We start from the raw sequence: 21,803 nt of genomic DNA, 5'->3' as shown, positions 1-21,803 counted from the left end.
AGTGAAATGCACGGGGTACTGAAATAACACTTTTCGTTCATCAGACTGGCAAACATACTCAAAAGTTTGCTAATGCCGTACTGGTGACCATATAGGGTAATAAGCACCCTGAAAAACCAGTTGAAGTGTAAATTGCTATAATCTCTATCAAAAGGGACATAGGAATATTTATTAGAATTATGAAGTTATGTCTCCAGTTATCCAGAATCTCCAGTTATTAGTTTATCTTACAAATACATTCATCTATTTGTGAAATGACTCATGAAGGGTCATTCCAGCACTGCTTGGACTAGCAAAAATTGGAAACAACCTGGCTCCATGTGAAGAGGGTAACTGTAGGTCTGAGGGACAGTGAGAAAAGGGAAACAGCTCTTCATTGGAAATCCTATTATTTTTTAACTGTTTGAATGCATACATTAAAGCCTCAGCCAGAGGAACAATCCACTGAGGAGACCAAACCACAAAGGCCTCTGCAGCAGATTCAGTACTGGAAGGCTAGGCCATATGTTGTTACATATGTGGAGCAGGGAGAACCACTCCGGGTTACTGCACTGGCTTCCTAACTGGCCTCCCTAGTAATTTATTCTCAACACAGCAGCCAGAGATTCTTTTTATTTTTTTAATTTATTTATTTTAAATCCAAAGATGTGCATTTGGAAGAGATTCACTGACAATTGTAGCAGAAGTGCCAATTTTTTGGGGGGGCTGCACCTCGAGGATTGCGGGAACTTAGTTCCTCAACCAGGGACTGAACCCAGACCCACAGCAGTGAAAGTGCTGAGTCCTAACCATTGGACCACCAGGGAATTCCCCAGAGATGATGATGATGATTTTTTAAAATATTTATTTATTTATTTTGGCTGCACCAGGTCTTAGTTGCAGCACATAGGATCTCCGTTGCGGCATGCGGAGTCTTAGTTGCAGCATGCAGGCTTCTTAGTTGTGGCATGCGGGCTTCTTAGTTGCGGCATGCACGCGGGATCTAGTTCCTCAACCAGAGATCAAACCTGGGCCCCCTGCATTGGGACTGCGGAGTCTCACCCACTGGACCACCAGGGAAGTCCCAGAGAATCTTTTAAAATGTAAGTCAGATTGTCACTCTTCCATTCAAAACCCTACAATTGCTTCTCATCTCGGAACAAATGACAATCATTACAGTGGACTCCACTATTCCTTCCCTGTCCAGTCTCCACTGACACTCTAACCTCACATTGTACAAGCCTCTCCTCCCTCACTCCACTCCAGCAATACTAGGTTCACTCCTGCTTCAGGGTCTTTGCAGCTAAAATTTCTTCTGCTTGAACATCCAATCAGCTTCTTGAGTCATTTCTCAAATGTCAGCTTCCTAACCTATTTTAAATTCACACAGCAATCCACCCTCAAGCCCACACACCCTTTCTTGTCCCCCGTTTCTTGGCTTTTTCTCCATAGAACTTAAGCATCTTTTTTTTGGCCACACTACACAGCTTGCAGGATCCTAGTTCCCCGACCAGGGACTGAACCAGGGCCCCTGCAGTGAAAGCGCTGAGTCCTAACCACTAGACCGTCAGGGAATTCCCTTAAGCATCTTCTTAACATACTTTATATAAATTTCACTCATTTCTCTCCTCCCAGAATACAAGCTCCAAGGTTTATTTTGTTCACTGTTGCTTACCCTGCAAATGAACTATACCTCTTCTACATAAGGGGTCAATAAAGATTTGTTGAACAAATAGTTTCCCCTTTTCCACAGAAAATCAGTAAAACTAAAAACAAAAGACTAGGGGTAGCAAGGGATGATTGATTGTTAGCATGACTGAGGGCTTTCATTATAAGCCTTTGTGAAGCATTCAGATTAAAACACATGCATACACATCTCTTACCAAAATAATTAAACATTTTAAAAATAAAAGAGGTATTAGATATATTGAGAAAGTAGTAGTTGGGACTTCCCAGGGGCTTCCAATGCAAGGGACGCAGGTTTGATCCCTGTTCGGGCAACTAAGTCCGCGCGCCACAACTACCGAGCCCGCGTGCTCTGGAGCCTGTGTGCTACAACTAGGAAGAAGCCTGCGCGCCACAACGAAAGATCCCACATGCCACAATTAAGACCTGACGCAGCCAAAAATAAATAAATAAAATAAAATAAAAGTTAAAAAAAAAAGAGAAAGAATTGATAGAAGTTGGTAACAGGCTTGAAGCTGGTGCAGAACTGAAGATAAATGGAGTGTCAAAGGTGACTTACACATTTCCAGCACAGTGGGGTTAGTAGATGGTGTTGCTACATAACTGGATCAAGAACACTGGAAGAAAAGCAGAGGGAACATCACCACTTCAGTTTGGGGAACGTTACATTTGAGAGGCTACTATAAGACCTCCAAGCACAGGTATCAAGAAATCAGATCCAGGGACCTCCCTGGCGGTCCAATGGTTAGGACTCAGCGCTTTCACTGCTGTGGCCCCAGGTTCAATCCCTGGTCGGGGAACTAAGATTCCGCAAGCCTTGCGGCTCGGCCAAAGGAAAAGTCAGATCCAGACTCAGAAAAGATCTGTGCTAGATGAGTGAATGTGAGAATAACTCCATGTAGTTAAGGCTAGAGAGAGTACGCAGCTTAAAAAGAGGGGGGAAAAAAAAGCAAACTTATCTGGCAGGAGAGATAGCAAGATCACAAAGTTGGTTTTCCCAGGGTGAAGCTTTTCCAGATGTGCTGACCCCTGTGATTTCCCCAAATGTGGGAAACTCCACTGCATAATTTGTGGTAGTGTTGTGTGTGGGGAGCAGCGGGGAGAAGGAAAAAAAGCTCAAGTTGAACCCTGAGGAACATTATTATTTCAAAATGGGGTGACTGAAGAATTAGAGTTAGGCAGACCGAGGATCGGGCAGCCAGGAAGACAAGAGTATTTTCAGAAGGGAGAGGCAGACTGTATGGAATGCTTCTGTAAAACAAGCAAGAGAGGAAAACTTTGAAAGGCTCACAGGAGATCATTAGTGACCTTACCAAGAACTGTTTTAGCGGTGTATGAAGTAGAACAAGTGGGTTAAGAAGTGAAAGGGGGATCAGGCATCTAGATAGTTCAAGAGCTAAGGAGGAACTAGTAGGATGTAGGATTCAAGGATAATTTTCTTTAAAAAGAAGTCTAATAATAAATGCTACATAGTTACAATTATAGGCATACTTCGTTTTATTGTGCTTTGCAGATATTGCACTTTTTACAAATGGGAAGTTCTGTGGCAACCCTGCATCAAGCAAGTCTATCGGCACCATTTTCCCAACAGCATTATTTTAAAATAAAGGTACATACATTGTTTTTTAGGCATAATGCTATTATTGCACATTTAATAGACAAAAGTACAGTGTAAATCTAACTTTATATATACTAGGAAAGAAAAAAATTCATGTGACTCACTTTATTGTGATATTTGCTTTACTGGGGTCTGGATCTAAACCCACAATATCTCCAAGTTACACCTGTATATATAAATATATGAATACTAACACATTAATATGCTATATAATATGCTAGCATTATAATTAAATGCGAATGGAAAGGATCCTTTATCAAGGAAGAAGTTGAAGACACAGAGAAAGAGGTAATTCAGTAACGGGAATGGTGGGAGTTAGGGAGCCAGAGCACAAGCAGTTTTTTGCTACGTGATCTTTTCTCTGTTTTTAAAGGACAGCCAGGAAAAGGCTGGATGCATATGTTAGAGAGTGTGGTGAGTGCCTGAGGCAGTTTCCATCCACTGTCTTCTAGTTCTCTTTGAAATGGATAGCAGGGCCTTTTGCTGACTACAGAGAGGTGATTACAGAAAAGTACTAAGTTTTGCTGGCAATGCTGAGGGCCAGGAGAGAGCAGTAATCAGATCTACAGTGGTACTAATGTATTCAATTGTGATTCTCTTCCGCAGGACACAACCCTCTGAGTGAATACTGAACATGTGGGTGGTTGGATGCTTTCAGGGTTGAAGTTTCTCTAGGCAAGAGCACAAAAAGCTCAAAAGAGGTGCAAGGGAGTTTAAGGTTATTTGTAAGATAATGATAGTTCAAGGAGTCTAGGCTGGTTGGAGATGGTGGTAGGGAAAGTAGAAGAAAGATGGAAGCTAATGAATCCAAAGTAGAAAGATTCCTGACCTGGAGGTCTGCACCAAGCTAAACGCAGTTACTGAGCAAAGGAGTGGTTAGGTCACTCTATGTGTGTATGTACTTATTATTTCTTGAGCAAGCCAGTTGGAGGATCAAAGCGTAGGGTGTCTAAATCCATGATTCAGAGATGATGCAGTTGAGGTTGACAGACAAGGTCCAGGTGTGTCTACAGGTTTGGGTGGGAGGAGGTGAGAAGAAAAGGTCACAGGGAAAGGAACAGGGGCCAGGGTGTAGGATGGGTCCAGGAAAGTTAACACAGCAGGCCTGACTCCTATCCTTTAAAAAGACTGCTAACAAGTTTGGCCCTTGGCTGACATCTGAAAACTAGGGTTTGAGGAGGGTTTCCATCATTCCCAAAACTGATAAGGGTGGCTCACTGCGCCTAAACTGCACAGTCAATGATGTGTATTTGTGCTTTACTTCTGGGAGTCTGGGATTTTAGTATGTGCCACGCAGAAGATGCCTAAATAACCAGACCCCAATCAAAACCCTGGGCCCTCAGTTGCTGATGAGCTTGTTGTCCTGGGAGACAACATTCCACATATGTTGGAACAATTCTTTGCTGGGGGAATGAAGTACATACTCTGTGACACCACTTTCAAAGTCCCCTCTGAAAGTCTGAGCCTGGTTTGCTCTAGATTTCGCCCACACACCCTTTCCTTTGCTCAATTTTGCTTTGCATCTTTTTGCTGTAAGAATCATAGCCATGAGTATGATTATCTTGGGGACTCCCAACACAGATGGGTAAGCCACACAGATGAAGTCATATGGAAGGATGGAGGTATAGAGGAAGAGAAAGGCAGGAATAATTTTTTTAAGATGGGAGTAATCAGGTAACCAGGAGAGTGAGAGGATCACATAAGCCTGAATGGAGTAAGTAGGGGTTTTACCAGAAAGGGAGGGAGCAAGGACACCAAGTCTACATCCTGAACATAGTTTGTAGGGCAAGAAATACTCCAGTGCTGCCACTGGGAAGGGTGGTAGGTGGAGCAGCGTCCTTAGGGAAAAGGCTAGGCCCACAGAGGAGGATTAACCCTGCATCTGCTCTAACATACACACCTATGTCTACATCTATAGCACATCATGGTTTGCTAGTATTTTTTTCTTAGTTACAAATTCCTTGCAGTAGCACACTAGTGTGGAGCAGCACCATAGCTGGGCACTACTATCTTTCACAATATTCAAAGTCCTTAAGAGGTATAAGTCAGTGTTCCTCTTACCCACTCTAACTTCAGCTTCTCTTGTGGAGGAAAAAACTGTGCCAGCATTATTTTAACAGCCAAAAGCTAGAAATGATGCAAATGCGGTATCAACAGCAGAATGGATAAATCATGGTCTGTTAACACAATGGAATACTATACTGCAACAAAAACGAACGGTCCACAGCCAAATGCAACAATATGGATGAATCTCACAAACACAATGTTGAGCAAAGAAGCTGAGTACAAAAGCATATATGCTGTATAATTCCATTTATGTAAAGAACAAACGCAAGCAAAAGCAATCTAAGCTGTTAGAAGTCAGGATAGTGCTTACCCTTGAGGGGGTGGGGTCTACTGGAAGGGAGTTTTAAGGGGGCTTCTGGGTACTGTTTACATAGGTAATCATGATATGTGTGCTTTTGTGTGTGCATAATCATACTTTAAAACAAAACAGTGTTACTCCATACACAAAGTGAAAAAAGCAAGTTTCACAACAGTACGTACACTATGAATCGATTTTTGCTGAAAAGCACATGCCTGTACAGAACGACGCCAGGTTGAATATATAGCCAAATGGTGTTACCAATGGTTAGCCCTGAATGGTGGGATGGTAGATTTTCTTTCCTCTTTTATTTATCTATTTTAAAAAAAACCATCTTCCATCCTGCCCATATCCTTTTTATAGTGTATTACTTCTACAAAAATGAAACTATACCTCACTCCTCTGTAAACTGAAATCTGCAAAGCTCCAAAACCCATTCTGGGACAAAAGAAATGCTGTTAAACACTGGGGAATGGAGTAAGGGATAACTGTCACCCAACTAACCCAGTAAAAGAAATTTACAAAACAATTTCAGCACAAGCAAAATCCTGAGCTGCAATGTTGGGATTTGCATTCTCATCAACAATCCTGTGTGAGGCCAGCACCCAAGGATTATAAGGATTAAGTGAGTACCAGGATAACAGAAGCACACTCCAGACATCTAGTAAACATGTTCCTGTTCTCTGTGCTGGGATGACTGTAAACCGTTCACTGGAATTCATTACAATCTTGCCTTGGCCCAGGCTTCTCACACTTCCTCAAACTGGCATTCTTGGCTCTCTGCTCTTCCACTCCCAGGCTGCTCTTCAAGTTTAGAGGCAAAGGCAAGACTTTCTGGGCCACGAGCTCCTTGCTGGCCGCTCTCAGTTGTTTCTCTGCACCTAAACTATGAGTCACTCTATGAAAGCCTTATTATTAAACTGAAATATGCTTTGGCCTCACAGAGCTGCTTTGTTTTTTTATAAACCACAATACAGACACCAGTGCATTTTAAAGCATTTCCCTAAAAATCAACATTCATTATGAACTAGAATCAGATTCAGGTTGATTTTGATATGTTTATGAGCTAAACGTGAAAACATTTTTATCAGTCAGCCAAGTCTGTTGAAATACGAACAGAACTGGAATTTAAAGAACACCCATGTAACGGGCACAGCTTGGCACCATCACTGAGAACAGAAACCACATTTGATTCATAGTCTCATCATGTGCTCTTGGAGCCAGATTTCAAACTGTCTCAAAAACCACAAGCTCACTTTTACTAACCCTGGCTTTGAAAGACAGGATAAAAACTTCTGCGTCACTCCTCCTCAGGAGGTTGGTTTGACCCCCACAACAGCAGGGCCTGGGACCTGCATCTTTAGCTTCCCAGTGTACACACTAGCTGACTGACTGGCTGCTGCTGGCCTCCAAGTCTCTGCTGCTCAAAGCGACACTCTCCCTTACTTCCCTCACCTGACTAGCTCCTATGCCAAGAAGTTGTCTCAGTGTCTCTATACTGGGAGAAGCTAAGGCAGCCTGCTCTGAGCAAATCCCCATTAAGCACACCCAGATTCAGAGATTAATGGTGCTACTTTACTTCCTTAAGTTTGATTCCAATTGTACTCATACTTGTCATCTTTTAAAATCACAGTCAAAGTAGGTAAACTAAGCAAACTGGTTGACATCTGAGCTCCTCTAAGAGCTCACTCACCTTCATTACTTTATTCTGTGACACTCTCCCCACTGTCACTACTTAAACCAGCTTATAGTCTCTGAACTAATAGGGCAGGGGCATCCTGTAACAATGAATCCAGACACGATTAGATGTGAGCTATTACCACAGGGCTGGGCAGAAAGAGCAGCTTTTCTTTCAGACTGACAACCTATGGAGACAGGGACAAAAACTATGTAAAATTGAGACACAGAAACACCACACATTCATTTCCTATATGCTAGGAACAGAGCCTCGGTACTCAAAGCAGCCAAACCCTAGAGGAAACAAGTCTCAATTTTCCTGTTTCCCCTTAGATTCTATCCTGCAGAAATGCACCCCTGTTCCATTTAGTTCTTTCCCACTCTTCATGCTGGAGTCACAACTTAGATATACTGAATTTGGAAGGACAGAGAAATGATAAAATAGTTCAACATGGAAACATCACCAGGGCCCTTACAAGGAGCGGGGCTAGATTAGATGAGTCAGCTGTGATGTTTTAAAATTGGCTTTCTAAACCTGGCTGATCAGAACTACCTGTGGGACTTAGGCAGAGTCCCAGGTTTCACTGCAGAACTTCAGAATCGGACTCCAAGTGTGGGGCATGGGAATTTGTACTTTAAAAAATGCTCCTCAGGTGCTTCTGGTATGAGATTTATGAACTACTGACAGAGAACAGGATGAAATGGTAATTCCTATGTGATAATGAGTTTCCAAAATGTTGACAGTACTCCTGCAAGTAAGGTCCTTTTCCTTTTACGTACCACGTAAAGATTCTTTAGTAAAGTTTTTATTAAAAATTTTTGGGGAAAAATTAATTCCCCACTCATTGTCTTTCCACGTAGAGGGACTTTAGTCAGTATTTCTCAAAGTGGAAGGGTCACTGCTGCACTTTGGGCTGGATAATCAATTATGGCACTGTCTAGCATAGCACAGAACATTTACCATCCTGGCCCTTACTCTTAAATGCCAGTGGTGGTCCCCGAGTCATTGTGATAACCAAAACACCTGCTTTCTCATTCCTAAATGCTCCCTGGATGTCAGTTCACCCCTGATTAAGATCCATTGAGCTGAATTAACATGCCTGACCACTCTCCCTACCCCTCACATTAAGTCGTGCTTCTGGAAAGAGAAATGGTCTATCCAAAGACAAGTTGCAGCGGAATCAGCCCTTCCCTTTTTTGCCTTTTGCATCTGCTTGCCCACAGAGGGTGCATTCTAGCCTAAGGTTTCCAGCTTGGCCTGTGCCTGATGGCTTAGTCTCCTCATGTCGTGGATTGTAACTCAGGAGCTGTCTGTACTCTAGGAGGGGGAGAAAGGGCTTCCAGCTTTAAACACAACACTGTATAAATCCTAGGAAAACAGAAATTAATTTAGCTATTTTAGGGACTATAAACATGACCATAATTCCATTCTTACATGTTAAAGATGCCCTTCACTATACTTCTACTGTAAGAAAATATTAGTGTTTAAAGAGAAAGAACTTTGACGAACATTTTTTATCGAACAGTTTTATTCTGTCTTAGAATAAAAACCTTTTTAATATTGTAAGGTGCACTGCAGGTATGTCATGCTGCCGGTTATTACTGGGGTACCAAATGCCCTTAGTCAATGACGCAGAGGGCTTGGAAAATGCATGAATTCATATTTTCAGAGCGTGTAGAATTGGTATTTACAGTTTTCTTTCTTTTTTTTTTTTTTTCAAATCAGCCCAGGACATCTCTAATAGTCTACACAGGTATTGCCATAGCACTTGCTTTGATGCTCAGAATGCCTCAGAAATGTGTTCAATGCCATGATTTATGGGTCCTCCAAAAGATTTTGTTGTTAACATGCAAGCAAACAGTATTAAACAATATTATCTAAACTATGGCTGCCAAGTACTGGACCTTAATAATGAAACCAAATTACAAAACATTTTCTTGTAGAGCTACACAAAAGATATAAAATTAAAATGAAAAATATCAACCACCTTTATATACTCCAATTCTCCTACAGTGCAATTTTCCATATCTTTACCACTACTGAATATTTTAAGGAGAAAGTTAACAAAAATCAAAATAGATAAAAATATTTAATCTTTGGATCTCTTTATTCCACTGCCTTCATAAAAACACAAAGTGGCCAGATTTCTTTTTCCACTATAGCTTAAAATATCAAAAAGATTTACTAATAATTTTAGCAATGAACTCTATACTGAGTCATTTGTGGGTCACAGGCCTAAGGACCAGTGTTATGATATTTTATAGGTTGCCAAAATAATTTCTAACACTCTGAATCCTCTTGAAATATAATGGAAAGAGTCAAGGTATCACAACAAAATTCCAGGCATATCAGGAAGAACAGGTTAATTGACGCCTAGTTTTTTCTTTCTTTTTTTTTTTTTCCTGCGGTACGTGGGCCTCTCACTGTTGTGGCCTCTCCCATTGCGGAGCACAGGCTCCGGATGCGCAGGCTCAGCGGCCATGGCTCACGGGCCCAGCTGCTCCGCGGCATGTGGGATCTTCCTGGACCGGGGCACGAACCCATGTCCCCTGCATTGGCAGGTGGACTCTCAACCACTGCGCCACCAGGGAAGCCCTGACACCTAGTTTTATTGTCTTAAAAAAGGGGGGGGGGGTTACTTATTTGAAAATCATCTAAGTACATTCTTATCTATGATTATTTACATTTGTATACTGAAAATATTTATTTGTGGATAAGTCCTGTGATATGCCATTTACTACAAAATAAAGTTCTTACAATGAACATAAGTAATTTACCCTTTTTAGATAATGAAAGAATGTATCAAATCTTCATTTACGTCCCAAACATTTAAAAAAAAATCAAAATCAACAATCTTAAGCCTGAAAAGCTATGAAAAAAAGACCCACCCATACCTCTGCTCCTCAGCACATCAACTTCTGCAAGGACACAGTATGTTTGCTGACTTTAAAATGTTTATTCTTTAAAAAATTAGTTGCTTTTTATACAGCTATACAAAGTTCTTAATGTTTCTTTGGCAATGGAATATAATGGAATTTTACAACTATATAAAAAAGTTACCTTTGCCTAAGAAACAGTATTTACTGTGTGTACATAGTTGACTGACAAAATTCTCTACCATCCAGCACCCTAATTAATTGACAAAATAAGCTACCTCAGAAGGGTTATTACAGGATTTCCAAAAAAAGAAAGAAAGAAAGAAAAAGAAAGATACAGATACACAGAAACATAGACACACAGACCCTTCCTTCTGTGGCTCAAAACAGTATCACGGCCCTATCTGCAGGCAACTCACAATAATTGCCAAATACAATTTAGTGATAAGAAAAATCCTTTCAGTGATGAAAAAATACTTATAAGTTCCACTGGAGTACTGCTTTAGTTTAACTATACATAAGAAATTACTTAACCTTCTGCTATTCCAAATATATTTAATGCTCATTTATTAAGATGAGCCTTCCCTCCCACCCCCAAAATTAACTGTATTGTATCTTTGAAATTAAGCAGAAAAACAAACAAACAAATAAACAAACAAAAACCCAGTGCTGGTGACAAATGTACAGCAAATTCATTTTTTCATTCTTCTCAAAGACTGAAACCAATTCTCAGGACCACGAAGAGCTAAAAATCCATCTATTTTCAAAGACTTGTTTGCAGACTATGCAGCAACTTTGTTGTCTTTCTAAAAAGGAAAAAAAAAATTAGCTCATGTTTCAAACTATTGGGGTTTATTAATAAGTATTTCTTTTTAATTTGCTTTAAGTATATTTTTCATAACCTTTAAATATATCCTCCTCTTACTTTCATGTATAAATTCGTTTCACGGATTTCCAGGAAACACTTTTTATAACTTACACACCCAGCAGTAGCTCGTTATTTGTTAACTGTATTTTCCAGTTAGTAGAGGTTAAAGCAGTGGTGCTGTTGGCTTGTCCCTAGCAAGAAGGCCCCCTGCTAAGATGTAGGCACACCCTACTACCTTTGGTGCTGTCCTAATAATTAAAAAAAAAGATTAAGCCTTCATCATAGTAGTCAAACTCATCAAATACAACTGACAACATTTTTTGGAAGAAGATAAATAAAATTCCTGAGTCTTTGATATCTTTACTAAGCAATAAAATATCCAGGTGGTAAAATATTTGGAAATTCATTTTAAAAGGACAACTTTTAAATCTGAAATAAGTTCTGAAAATCAGAGCGCTGCCTGGGAAATGTTTTTAAAAGCAACCAGGGAGAAAGCAATAAAAATCTTAAGGAGCCTCTAGCTTTCCAGTGAGATTAATCCTAAACCAAATGCCTGTACACAGAGCCAAGGGCTTTTCTTTTCCTCAGGACTAGTTGCTACCAACTAGCTGCTACTAGTTGCTACCTGATTTTTACTGCTGATTCTCACCCTGACTGTTAGAAATACACACTGCCTATGTTAAAAACTTAATTTTATCTGCGTATACACCACCAAACCATTTGTACAATGTTATTAAATTCGAATACAAATGGCATGGTGTAAGTTGATAAAGAAAGAAATAAGCTGAAGATGATCCTGATGTCTGTCCCCCACCAATGCCAACCTTCACATGCCCTGTTTTTTTTTTTTTTACCTTTCAGAAAGCTGTATGATCAATCCAGACCTTTTAGGGTTCAAAAGCTGTGATTTTCTGAAAGGTAAAAAAAGAAAGCGAGAAAGAAAGGGAAAGAGGGAGGGAAAAGGGAGAAGGAGACAGAGAAGAGCAGGAAGGCAAAGAGAAAATAAAAGGGGAAAGGGAGAGAGACAGTACCATGCTGAGTCATTTCAGATACCTTGTTGTCTCTGGACCCTCTCTGAAGAAACACAGACTCAAATGAAAGGCAACCTGTCTCACCCACCATGGCGGCTTAACCTCCTTAGCAGCAGCGTATAAAATAGGAGTGGTCCACTCTCTTATTATCCCCAGCCTGATCTCCTAGCCCCCAAAAAAGAAAGAAAAGAAGCACCATAGGACCAAACTCACAAGCTTATGTTTCTAACATTATCCTTAAGGAAAACTCAGAAGCCAAAGAGTAAATTTTGGCTAAGCTTATACCTAGATCAAGAGAGTTAACTCCTCTGGGTCCTTGGTTTCCTAACTACCTACTGGAGTAGGGTGGGAGAGAAGTTCTAGTTTGACTGATATTTCTAAGGAGTTCTAAAAAAATATATGATCCTATCTTTACCCATGTTTTCATTAAACAACCAGATCTGCTTATAATGTTCATGTCAGTGGAGCATAAAGAACAAAGCTAACCCATTACATGAAGGCTGCTGCAAATGCCACTGCACTTCATCTCTAAGAAGAAGTATTAGATGCTTCAGAAACAAGTATAATCTTAGAAGGTAAATTTCCTTTATGTAATAGTGGTCAATCACTACTTCCACCTTTAAAGGTGCCAGATGCTATGATTTAGAAGGAACAGCCTGCTGAGAAGGTCCGGGATCTAGTGGCAGACAGGAGGATCATTCAACTTTGGAACGGACAATCATTGGCTAGCCACACTGATGGACCTTCAGCCTCACTGAAGTAACTTATTCCTAATCAACATGCTAAGTACTTACTTCAAGCCCACTATGGCTCCATGCTGAGATAGGTGTTCTGGTGGAAAGAAAAGTAAAATACATATTCACTAATGCCAAGAGGCTCCCATCTAGTTGGCGACGCAGAACAAAACAAAACACAAGAAACAGGGAATATAAGTATATGTAAAATGTGTGGTGATGAAAGCAGATACCACAGGAGGTCAGAAAAGGAAGAAATCAGTGGAGGAAGCAAGAGAAGTTTCTAAGGATAGAGCAAACCTTAGGCAAGATTGAAAGGAAGCCCCTGTTTTTCAGCTGTGTCTGTCTTCCCACTGGACCATAAACATCAAGAAGGCTGGGACTGCATGTGTTTTGTTACCACCAATGTCCAGCATAGAGCTTGGCATATATGAAGAATTCAATATATTTGGTCAATGGATGAAGTCAGAGTTGGTATCAAGCAGTGTGTATAAGAGATGACTATGAGTCAACTGCTTGAATCAGACAGGTTAAAGGGTAATAATAAATGGGGCTGGATATATCCAGTGGGACCCTTACAGAGTAAAACGAGCAGGCAGTGCAATGTCACATTAGAACCTTCTAGCCATCAGCCTGAGGTCTAGTGAATCTGTCACTCCTTGAAACACCCAAACAGAGGTTGAACTATCTGTCAGGGATACATTAGTGTGGATAAAGACTCATGCAGACAACCTCTACAATGCATTCTAATTCTACAATATATATGATAGGAGTTTTAACTAAAGGCTCAAAATGGCTGAACAGTGAGACACGGCCTCAAAACAAAGGTTTGCATTAATAAGTGCATATTCTATGCACACAGTGGTTACTCAAAGGTTTACTGATGACTGCTCAGATAAAGGGAATTAATGGTCCAGTCTTATACAACATGACAGCTAATTTTTTCAAATATATGAAAAATCATCATGAAGAAGAGTATATATTCTGTGTATAGACAAGGGTAGAGTTAAACTAATAAGTTTAGAAGACAGAGGGAAGAAGATTTTGTTCAAATTATGTGTGTGTCTGTGAAATCCTAATAATTAGAGCACCCTTGGGGTGGGATGGATGCTCTTAGAAAGAGTAATAAGTTCCCAGCCCTCATAAAGGATACCAACAGAAGAGGTTTTTGGTTTGGCCAGGAGGTCACAGCTCTCAGATGCTTTCCAACTCTGAGACTTTAATGGTGTTTAAAAGGTGTATCTGAAAAAAAAACTGTGCAAAACTGAGGGCCAGAAAGGTTTAACAACTCAACTGAGGTAACACTAGCAAAAATTACTAAAATTCTCATCAGGATCAAGGTCTAATTTAAACGTACTTTTTCTCAAACCAAGCTGACTCAATGTGGTCTTCAACAGGAGTTGCCATAGGTTCTTCAACAGGTAGCTGATATGCCTGAAGTGAGGTAAAGAGAAACTGAAGGTCTAAAGACCAATCAGTGAGTTATTATGGTAATTGGCAGAAACGCCTCAAAGGAATGAACGTGGTGATGTGGAAATGGCCCATGATCATGGATATCTCCACAGCCTGGGAGACAAAAAGAATACCAAACTCAGATGATGGGAAAGTGAGAAGATGATGAGGACATTCTGAGGAAGGTTAAGTTTAAGTTGATCACAGGACACAATGCAAGTAAATATAGAAAAATGTAAGTGAAAGCATACAAGGTCCAAGTCGAAAAACTGATTAGAAGCTATGAATAGACAAGCTCAGAAAGGGGAGGGGGAAATTGCTGCAGGAGAGGCGAGAGGGAAAGCTCAAGCCTATGCTAGAGTGCAAACATGAACACAATGGAGCAAACTGAACATTGCAGGCAGAAGGAATGGGTAAAAAGGTCGTGAGATAGGAATAAGCTTGGCACTAAACAACAGCAAGAAGACCCACATATCTGTAGCAGAATGAATGAAGAAAAGGGCAGTCCCACTGGCAACAAGATCTAGAGCAAGTACTAGACCTCTCATCTGGAGAAACAGGCAGATCCTGAAGCACCTTATAGGCTGTGTTGAGGAACATACGTTATTTTTATAAAGAGAAAAATATCAAAAGTGTTAAAAAACCAAAAAGCAGGAAGAAAGACTCCAAGTTGGGTGGGCAGTTATCAGTGTCAAATATTGCAGAGTAGTTAAGGGCAAATATTTGTGAAAAGGCTACTGAATTCTGTAAGCAAAGGTCACTGGCAACCTCAAGAGGAGTAACAGTGGCAAGGAAGAGGACTTCTGTAGTTCCTAAGACACAGTCCCCCTAGCTGGAATGGCCATTTTGCAAGTTAAAAGTGCTGAAGCTACATCAGGCTGCATCTACCATGGCTGGATATCCTGAGCTAACGACGTGAGGCTAATTTTCAGCAGCCTTGGCTGTGATGACACAATATTAAAGGCATCAAAATGAACAGAACAGATCCAAAAGCCACTAACAATGACCCTTCAAGAGGGATCTCAACAATGACCAGTTTTAAATATTGAATAATGAAATTCCTGCTAGTAGGTCTTTTTGTTTCTTTTCCTTTTCTTTTTTCTTTTTTTAATTTATTTTTGGCTGCTTTGGGTCTTTGTTGCTGTGCACGGGCTTTCTCTAGTTGCAGCGAGCGGGGTCTACTCTTTGTTGCGGTGCGCGGGCTTCTCACTGCGGTGGCTTCTCTTGCTGCAGAGCAGGGCTCTAGGGTGTGAGGGCTTCAGTAGTTGTGGCGTGCAGGCTCAGTAGTTGTGGCGCACGGGCTTAGTTGCTCCACAGCATGTGGGATCTTCCCAGTCAAGGGCTCGAACCCATGTCCCCTGCGCTGGCAGGCGGATTCTTTACCACTGCGCCACCAGGGAAGTCCCGGTCTTTTTGTCTCTAGCTGCCCTATGTAATTCCTACTAGACTTCTTTATGATGGGATTTTGATCGTTTCTTTGATTATATATCTTTCTCTCCACTATCCCTAAAATCGATGACTAGGATAGTAACACTGATTTAAAGACCCCTTTAAATATGTTCTTCCTATATTCTCTTGGTATTGAAGCATACTTTGTAATATGAAATAAAGGTGATACAATATGGCTCTTTTTTGTACCGTATAATATCTTTTAGTGATCCCCTGTGCCTCTAACAACAACAAAAATTTTTTTAAGGAAAAGAAATTAATCCTAAGTCAGTCTCTTAACAGGTTTTTGGAAGAAATTTTACCAGTCCATGAAATCTGAAACCATGGTTCTATAACAGAATGATAAAAAAAAAATCACATTTCTCTTTACTTCCTCCAACTGAAAAGAAAATAGTTAAAAAAGAATTAGATTCATTAACCAAGAAGTTACTGCTCCTTAAAATTATATAAATATCCTAATCAGGTACATCCTCCACTGAAAAGTCAAATGGAAGTTATACAAATGCCCTAAAAATATTCACCTCTAATAGATAAAAGTTTAAAACATTTTGAATTTCATACAACTGCAAGCCAACCCCAAAGCACGTAATACTACTTACCCTATATTCGAAATCTGCAAACTCCCTGCCCCCACGACCTCCTCTGAATCCACCACGAAATCCTCGAGGAGTGGCAAAGTTACCACCTCGGCCACTACCACGTCCTCGGCCACCACGGAAGCCAAGACCTCCCCTGCCTCTGTACCCTCCACGGCCACGGTTTGGACGAAGTGGGATTCCAAATGTTTCTGCATTTAATCTTCTTTCTTCAGCCCAGGTTGGTCTCCGTTCTCTATTATGAGAACAAATAATCTTTAGTGTATCAAGTTTTAAAGAACATTTTCCAGCAAAACTATGCAGCACTGATTCCCAAATTAAGGCTAAGCAATTCCTAAGAATCAAATAAAATAAGCACCTTATCTAAGTCATCACAAGCTGTCCATGGCAATATGTTCCTATAATTCATGTGAAAATATGACTGGTATTAAGTTTCTTGCAAATGCAGTTGATAATACAAAGAAACTGACAACAGCCCCAATAAATGGGATTGGCAATTGACTCTACCCTCCAATCAGCCCCAAAGGAAGAAAGGGCAAAGCCAGGAAAGGAAATTCTGTCTCAGGATGTGAGGAGATGGAGGATAGATCCCTGAGTTCCTAGCATGCTCCTGGCCCAACCTCTGAACCTGACGCCTGAAGCGTGTGAATTGCTGCTGCTGGCCCACAGCCCAGACAATCAGAGGATTCAGAATCATCCCCATCCACGTTTAAAGTGAAGTAGAAAACTGCCACCAGGTGGCACCAAACTGCAGCCAGGAGGACAATTAGGATCAGGCAGCAGAAACCCTGCAACTCTTAGTTTGTTACGTTGGATCCTTTAATTAACCAGTTTTCTGGATCCACATTTACTGCAATATAGCAGAGTTTTACTGTATCAGCAAACTTCATCTGAACTACATTGTAGAGGGGTAAAGTAAAAGGTGTTTAGGTGTTAGATGAATGCCTCTTTTTTAATTACTAATTTTCAAATGTGAATGCATCCCCAAACAAAAGTATATGATTATTTATTTTTCTCAAAGAGTAATATCATTTAAAATTTTAGTATAAATTATTTTCTTTTAGCAAAATAAATCATTAAACAATTGTAGTCATTAGATTTTTTTTTTTTGGGCCACACCACGCAGCATACGGGATCTTGGTTCCCCGACCAGGGATTGAACCCGTGGCCCCCTGCATTGGAAGTGCGGATTTTTAACCACTGGACTGCCAGGGCAGTCCCTAGATATTTTTAAGTATTCATTAAACTTTGTGAATTTATAAGAAATCATTTCACACTTCAACCTCCTAAGAGCATAAGAGCAGCTTAAAAGACTGTACCTATTATCATCACAAGAAATATTATCAAAGAAAGATTTAGTTTTGTCATAATAGCAGTTAGGTCCAAGTGGATCTTCTTCATCTGCATTTCCTTCACTGTTTTGGGTATCAACGCCTGAGTCTCCTTTATCTTCACCATTTACAGGCTTCTCCTGTTTCTCAAGTTTATCTTCTAATGAAAAACAAGCACATACCATAAAAGTCAAGACTTGTACTAAACATCCATAATTCACAAGTCAAATAAGAGTATTTTTTGAATAGAAAAATAAAAACTCACCTTTCAATTTAAGTTTATTATGAAACTCTCTGTCGATTTCCTCCTTGTTAAATTGTGCATTTGCACTTTCAAAGTCAAAGTCTTTCTCAAATTTCATTGGACCATCTCGTCGAATACCAAATCTTCCCCTGCCACCTCGATGACCCCCACGCCCTCTCCTTGGAGCTGAAGGAGCACCTGGAACTATATTAATAAAGAAAGAACAAGCTGGTTTAGAGCAGAAGCTATTATTGTGGTCTTTATGGTCAACAAGAGAAACGCTTACAAGTCTCTATACACATGACTATATTTGTATTTTTTAATATAAAAAAATGAAGTTTCACAAACATTTAATACGTAATAGACTGAGAAGAGCACATATAAAATTTATAAACATGAAATTTATAAATGGCACACATGAAATTTATATCTATGGGGTTTACACTCATACATGCTACTGATACAGTATACAACCAAACAATTTGGGAGACTTCTGTACTAAATTACTTTGTTCTGCTTATATCCCTAATACCTACAAAACGTCAAATATACATTGGGTTCTCAAAATTTAGGAAGACTTTTATGGAAAGATCATAGAAATCAAGATTTATAGTGAGAAAAACAGATGAACATTTATCAGCACAAACTGAAAGATAACACAAAAGACAAGAAGTACATGGTCTCGGACTTCCCTGGTGGCGCAGTGGTTAAGAATCTGCCTGCCAATGCAGGGGACACGGGTTCTATCCCTGGTCCGGGAAGATCCCACATGCCGCGGAGAACCAAGCCTGTGAGCCACAACTACTGAGCCTGCGCTCTAGAGCCCACGAGCCACAACTACTGAGCCCGTGTGCCACAACTACTAAAGCCCGCGCGCCTAGAGCCCGTGCTCCACAACAAGAGAAGCCACCACAATAAGAAACCCATGAACAGCAATGAAGAGCAGCCCCCGCTCACTGCAACTAGAGAAAGCCCGCGTGCAGCCATGAAGACCCAAAGCAGCCAAAAATAAATAAATAAATAAATAAATTTATATATTTTTTAAAAAAGAAAAGACGTACATGGTCTCAACCACTCCAACCACTTCCTGCTTCACCTTTACTGTCTCCCTCTAAATGGCTCCATATTTTTCAAGTCTTCCTATATCTATTTTTTCTCTACAATTTAATACAATAACAAGATTTATGAGGTATGATAAAGCAATACCAAAGTAGCATAAATTATAGTGAAAACTTGAGAACCCACATATCCAACACAAGAGGAACAGTTAAGAAGAAAAAAAATTAAAGAGAAACATGGAATAGTATTTGATGTCGGTTAACAGAAAAATATAGAGCACAAAGCACTATGAATTCAATGATTATAATTATGTGAAATGTTTAACACATACTGATAAAGATCAGAAGTGACTATAGAGTAATAGACAGGTTTGTGCTCACTGTTCACTAAAATTTGGCAAACTAAGTTTGAGAAAACAAACCACAAAAACCCACAGCAGTATATCCAGACACTTAAATCTAGACAAGCAGGATGTTTAAACATTCAACTCTACTACTGAAAATGTCTTGGCCAAAAGCCAGAAAGTACAGCACAGTATTTCTGTCTTAAATTTTGAAGGGCAGTGAGAGATACTTTTATTTATTGCTTTACATGATTTATATTTTATTTATTTTTTAAATTGAAGTATAGTTGATTTACAATGTTGTATTAGTTTCTGGTGTACAGCAAAGTGATTCAGATAGATAGACACACACGCACACACACACACACACACCACACACACCACACACACACATACATATATTCTTTTTATATTAAAATATGTAGCACTTCACGAATTTGCATGTTATCCTTGTGCAGGAGCCACGCTAACCTTCTCCGTATAGTTCCAATTTTAGTATATGTGCTGCCAAAGCGAGCACTACTTTACACAATTTTTTTTTTTTTTTTTTTTTTTTTTTTTTGCGGTACGCGGGTCTCTCACTGTTGTGGCCTCTCCCGTTGTGGAGCACAGGCTCCGGACGCGCAGGCTCAGTGGCCATGGCTCACGGGCCCAGCCACTCCGCGGCATGTGGGATCTTCCCAGACTGGGGCACGAACCCGTGTCCCCTGCATCGGCAGGCGGACTCTCAACCACTGCGCCACCAGGGAAGCCCGTTACACAATTTTTGAAAGATGGAAGCATGGCAATTATTTTATCTTGAGAAGAGAGGGGTTCTTTTTTCAAATTAAAAAAAAGTGAAACATAGTAAACCAAACCAAAATCTCTGTAATTCTATGGCACACAGCACAAATAAAAATACATATAGGGACTTCCCTGGTGGTCCAGTGGTTAAGACTTTGCCTTCCAGTGCAGGGGGTTCGGGTTCAATCCCTGGTTGGGGAGCTAAGATCCCACATGCCTCACGGCCAAAAAAACCAAGACATAAAACAGAAGCAATATTGTAACAAATTCAATAAAGACTTTAAAAAAGATGGTCCACATCAAAAAACAACAAATAAAAACATAAACATATAAAAATGTACAGAATAAAGTGTTTATACGTTTAAAATTGTATCTAGCTTTCTAAAATTAAGTGAAAGATCATCTTCCAATTATTATGTAATTAAGGAGATCACCCACTGCTTTTAATTTTTAATTTGGAAGAGTTTATAATTATAATTTATTCTCTGCTAATAAATTTAAAAATAATAAAATGGATGGATTTGGGGTAAATGTCATAGATTACAAAACAGATAAAGAAAGTATACAATCATATTAAATCAATAATAATGAAAGAAAGTTAAAGTTCTTGAATAATTACTTCAAAAAAAAAAAGGAGCCCAGAGCTTAATTTTAATGAGAAAACTTCTCAATTTTTAAGGTACAGATAATTCCATTCTTTTTTAAAAATTTTATTTTATTGAAGTATAGTTGATTTACAATATTGTGTTAACTTCTGTTGTACAGCAAAGTGATTCAGTTATATATATTCTTTTTCATATTCTTTTCCATATGATATATTACAGGATATTGACTATAGTTCCCGATAATTCCATTCTTTTTTTTCTTTTGGCCATGCCACGCGGCTTGCAGGATTTTAGTTCCCTGATCAGGGATTGAACCCAGGCCGTGGCAGTGAAAGCACTGAGTCCTAACCATTAGGCCACCAGGGAACTCCCAATTCCATTCTTAAAAGCATAGAAAACAATTTTATAATGCTAACATGAAACTGACACAAAAACATAAAAAAATACAAAACATAGTACAAAAGAGAAAGCCATAAAACAATGTAAATATAAATATACAAGTCCTACTTGCAGATAACATTCAAGAATATATCAATAGACAACTGCCTACCATCAAGTAGGGTTTATTCTAGACACGTAATGATTAAAAAAAAATCTTTTGAAATAATTAGGTTAAAAAAAATTGAAATAAAAGTAGAGTGGTCCTATGTGCCTATCACCCAGCTTCCCCTCCAACAGCAACATCTTGATTATCTATTATACATTATCAAAAACCGGGAAAAACCAGGACACTGGCACAATATAATTAACTATACTACAGATCTCACATTCAGATTTCAACAGTTTTGGATGTTCTCATTTTTTGGTATGTCTTTATGTACAGTTCTATGACATTTTGCTACATATACAGATCCACAGTACCCCCACCATAAGATAAAGAACTGTTCTGTTACCATAATGAAACTCCCCTGTGCTACTCCTTTATAGTCACCAACCCTTGCTATTCATTTTTTATAGTAATTATGCATCATACATTTCAAATGTTCCCTCTATTGAAAAGCATAGGATAAGGCTTTCAGATCCAAGTAACAACTTACCTATTTGTCTCTTGCTGTCATTTCTGAGTTGCTCATTTTCTGGTCTTGAAACCTTGTGTACTTCAGCTA

The 21,803-nt window shown here is 39.6% G+C and overlaps 1 protein-coding gene across 4 annotated transcripts in view; it reads right to left on the bottom strand.

The window, feature by feature from the left end:
* Positions 1-3,144: 3,144 nt before the first annotated feature.
* Positions 3,145-21,803, bottom strand: part of LSM14A (LSM14A mRNA processing body assembly factor) — a 54,808-nt gene continuing 36,149 nt past the window's right edge. Inside the window, exons 6-12 of one of the 4 annotated variants that reach the window (XM_081216914.1) lie at positions 21,735-21,800; positions 17,929-18,111; positions 17,652-17,823; positions 16,336-16,567; positions 14,193-14,269; positions 12,896-12,932; positions 3,145-11,008 (exon numbers count right to left, since the gene is read on the bottom strand). In XM_081216914.1, the coding sequence (XP_081073040.1) occupies positions 10,985-11,008; positions 12,896-12,932; positions 14,193-14,269; positions 16,336-16,567; positions 17,652-17,823; positions 17,929-18,111; positions 21,735-21,800 (791 nt within the window). In that variant the 3' untranslated portion in view covers positions 3,145-10,984. The remainder of the gene's footprint in view (positions 11,009-12,895; positions 12,933-14,192; positions 14,270-16,335; positions 16,568-17,651; positions 17,824-17,928; positions 18,112-21,734; positions 21,801-21,803) is intronic. The other 3 variants (XM_081216915.1, XM_081216916.1, XM_081216917.1) reach the window with 3 other exon arrangements.

Source organism: Mesoplodon bidens (assembly GCF_964165515.1).
Source record: "Mesoplodon bidens genome assembly, chromosome: 18".
NCBI lineage: Eukaryota > Metazoa > Chordata > Mammalia > Artiodactyla > Ziphiidae > Mesoplodon > Mesoplodon bidens.
This window is presented reverse-complemented; position numbering and strand designations above follow the sequence as displayed.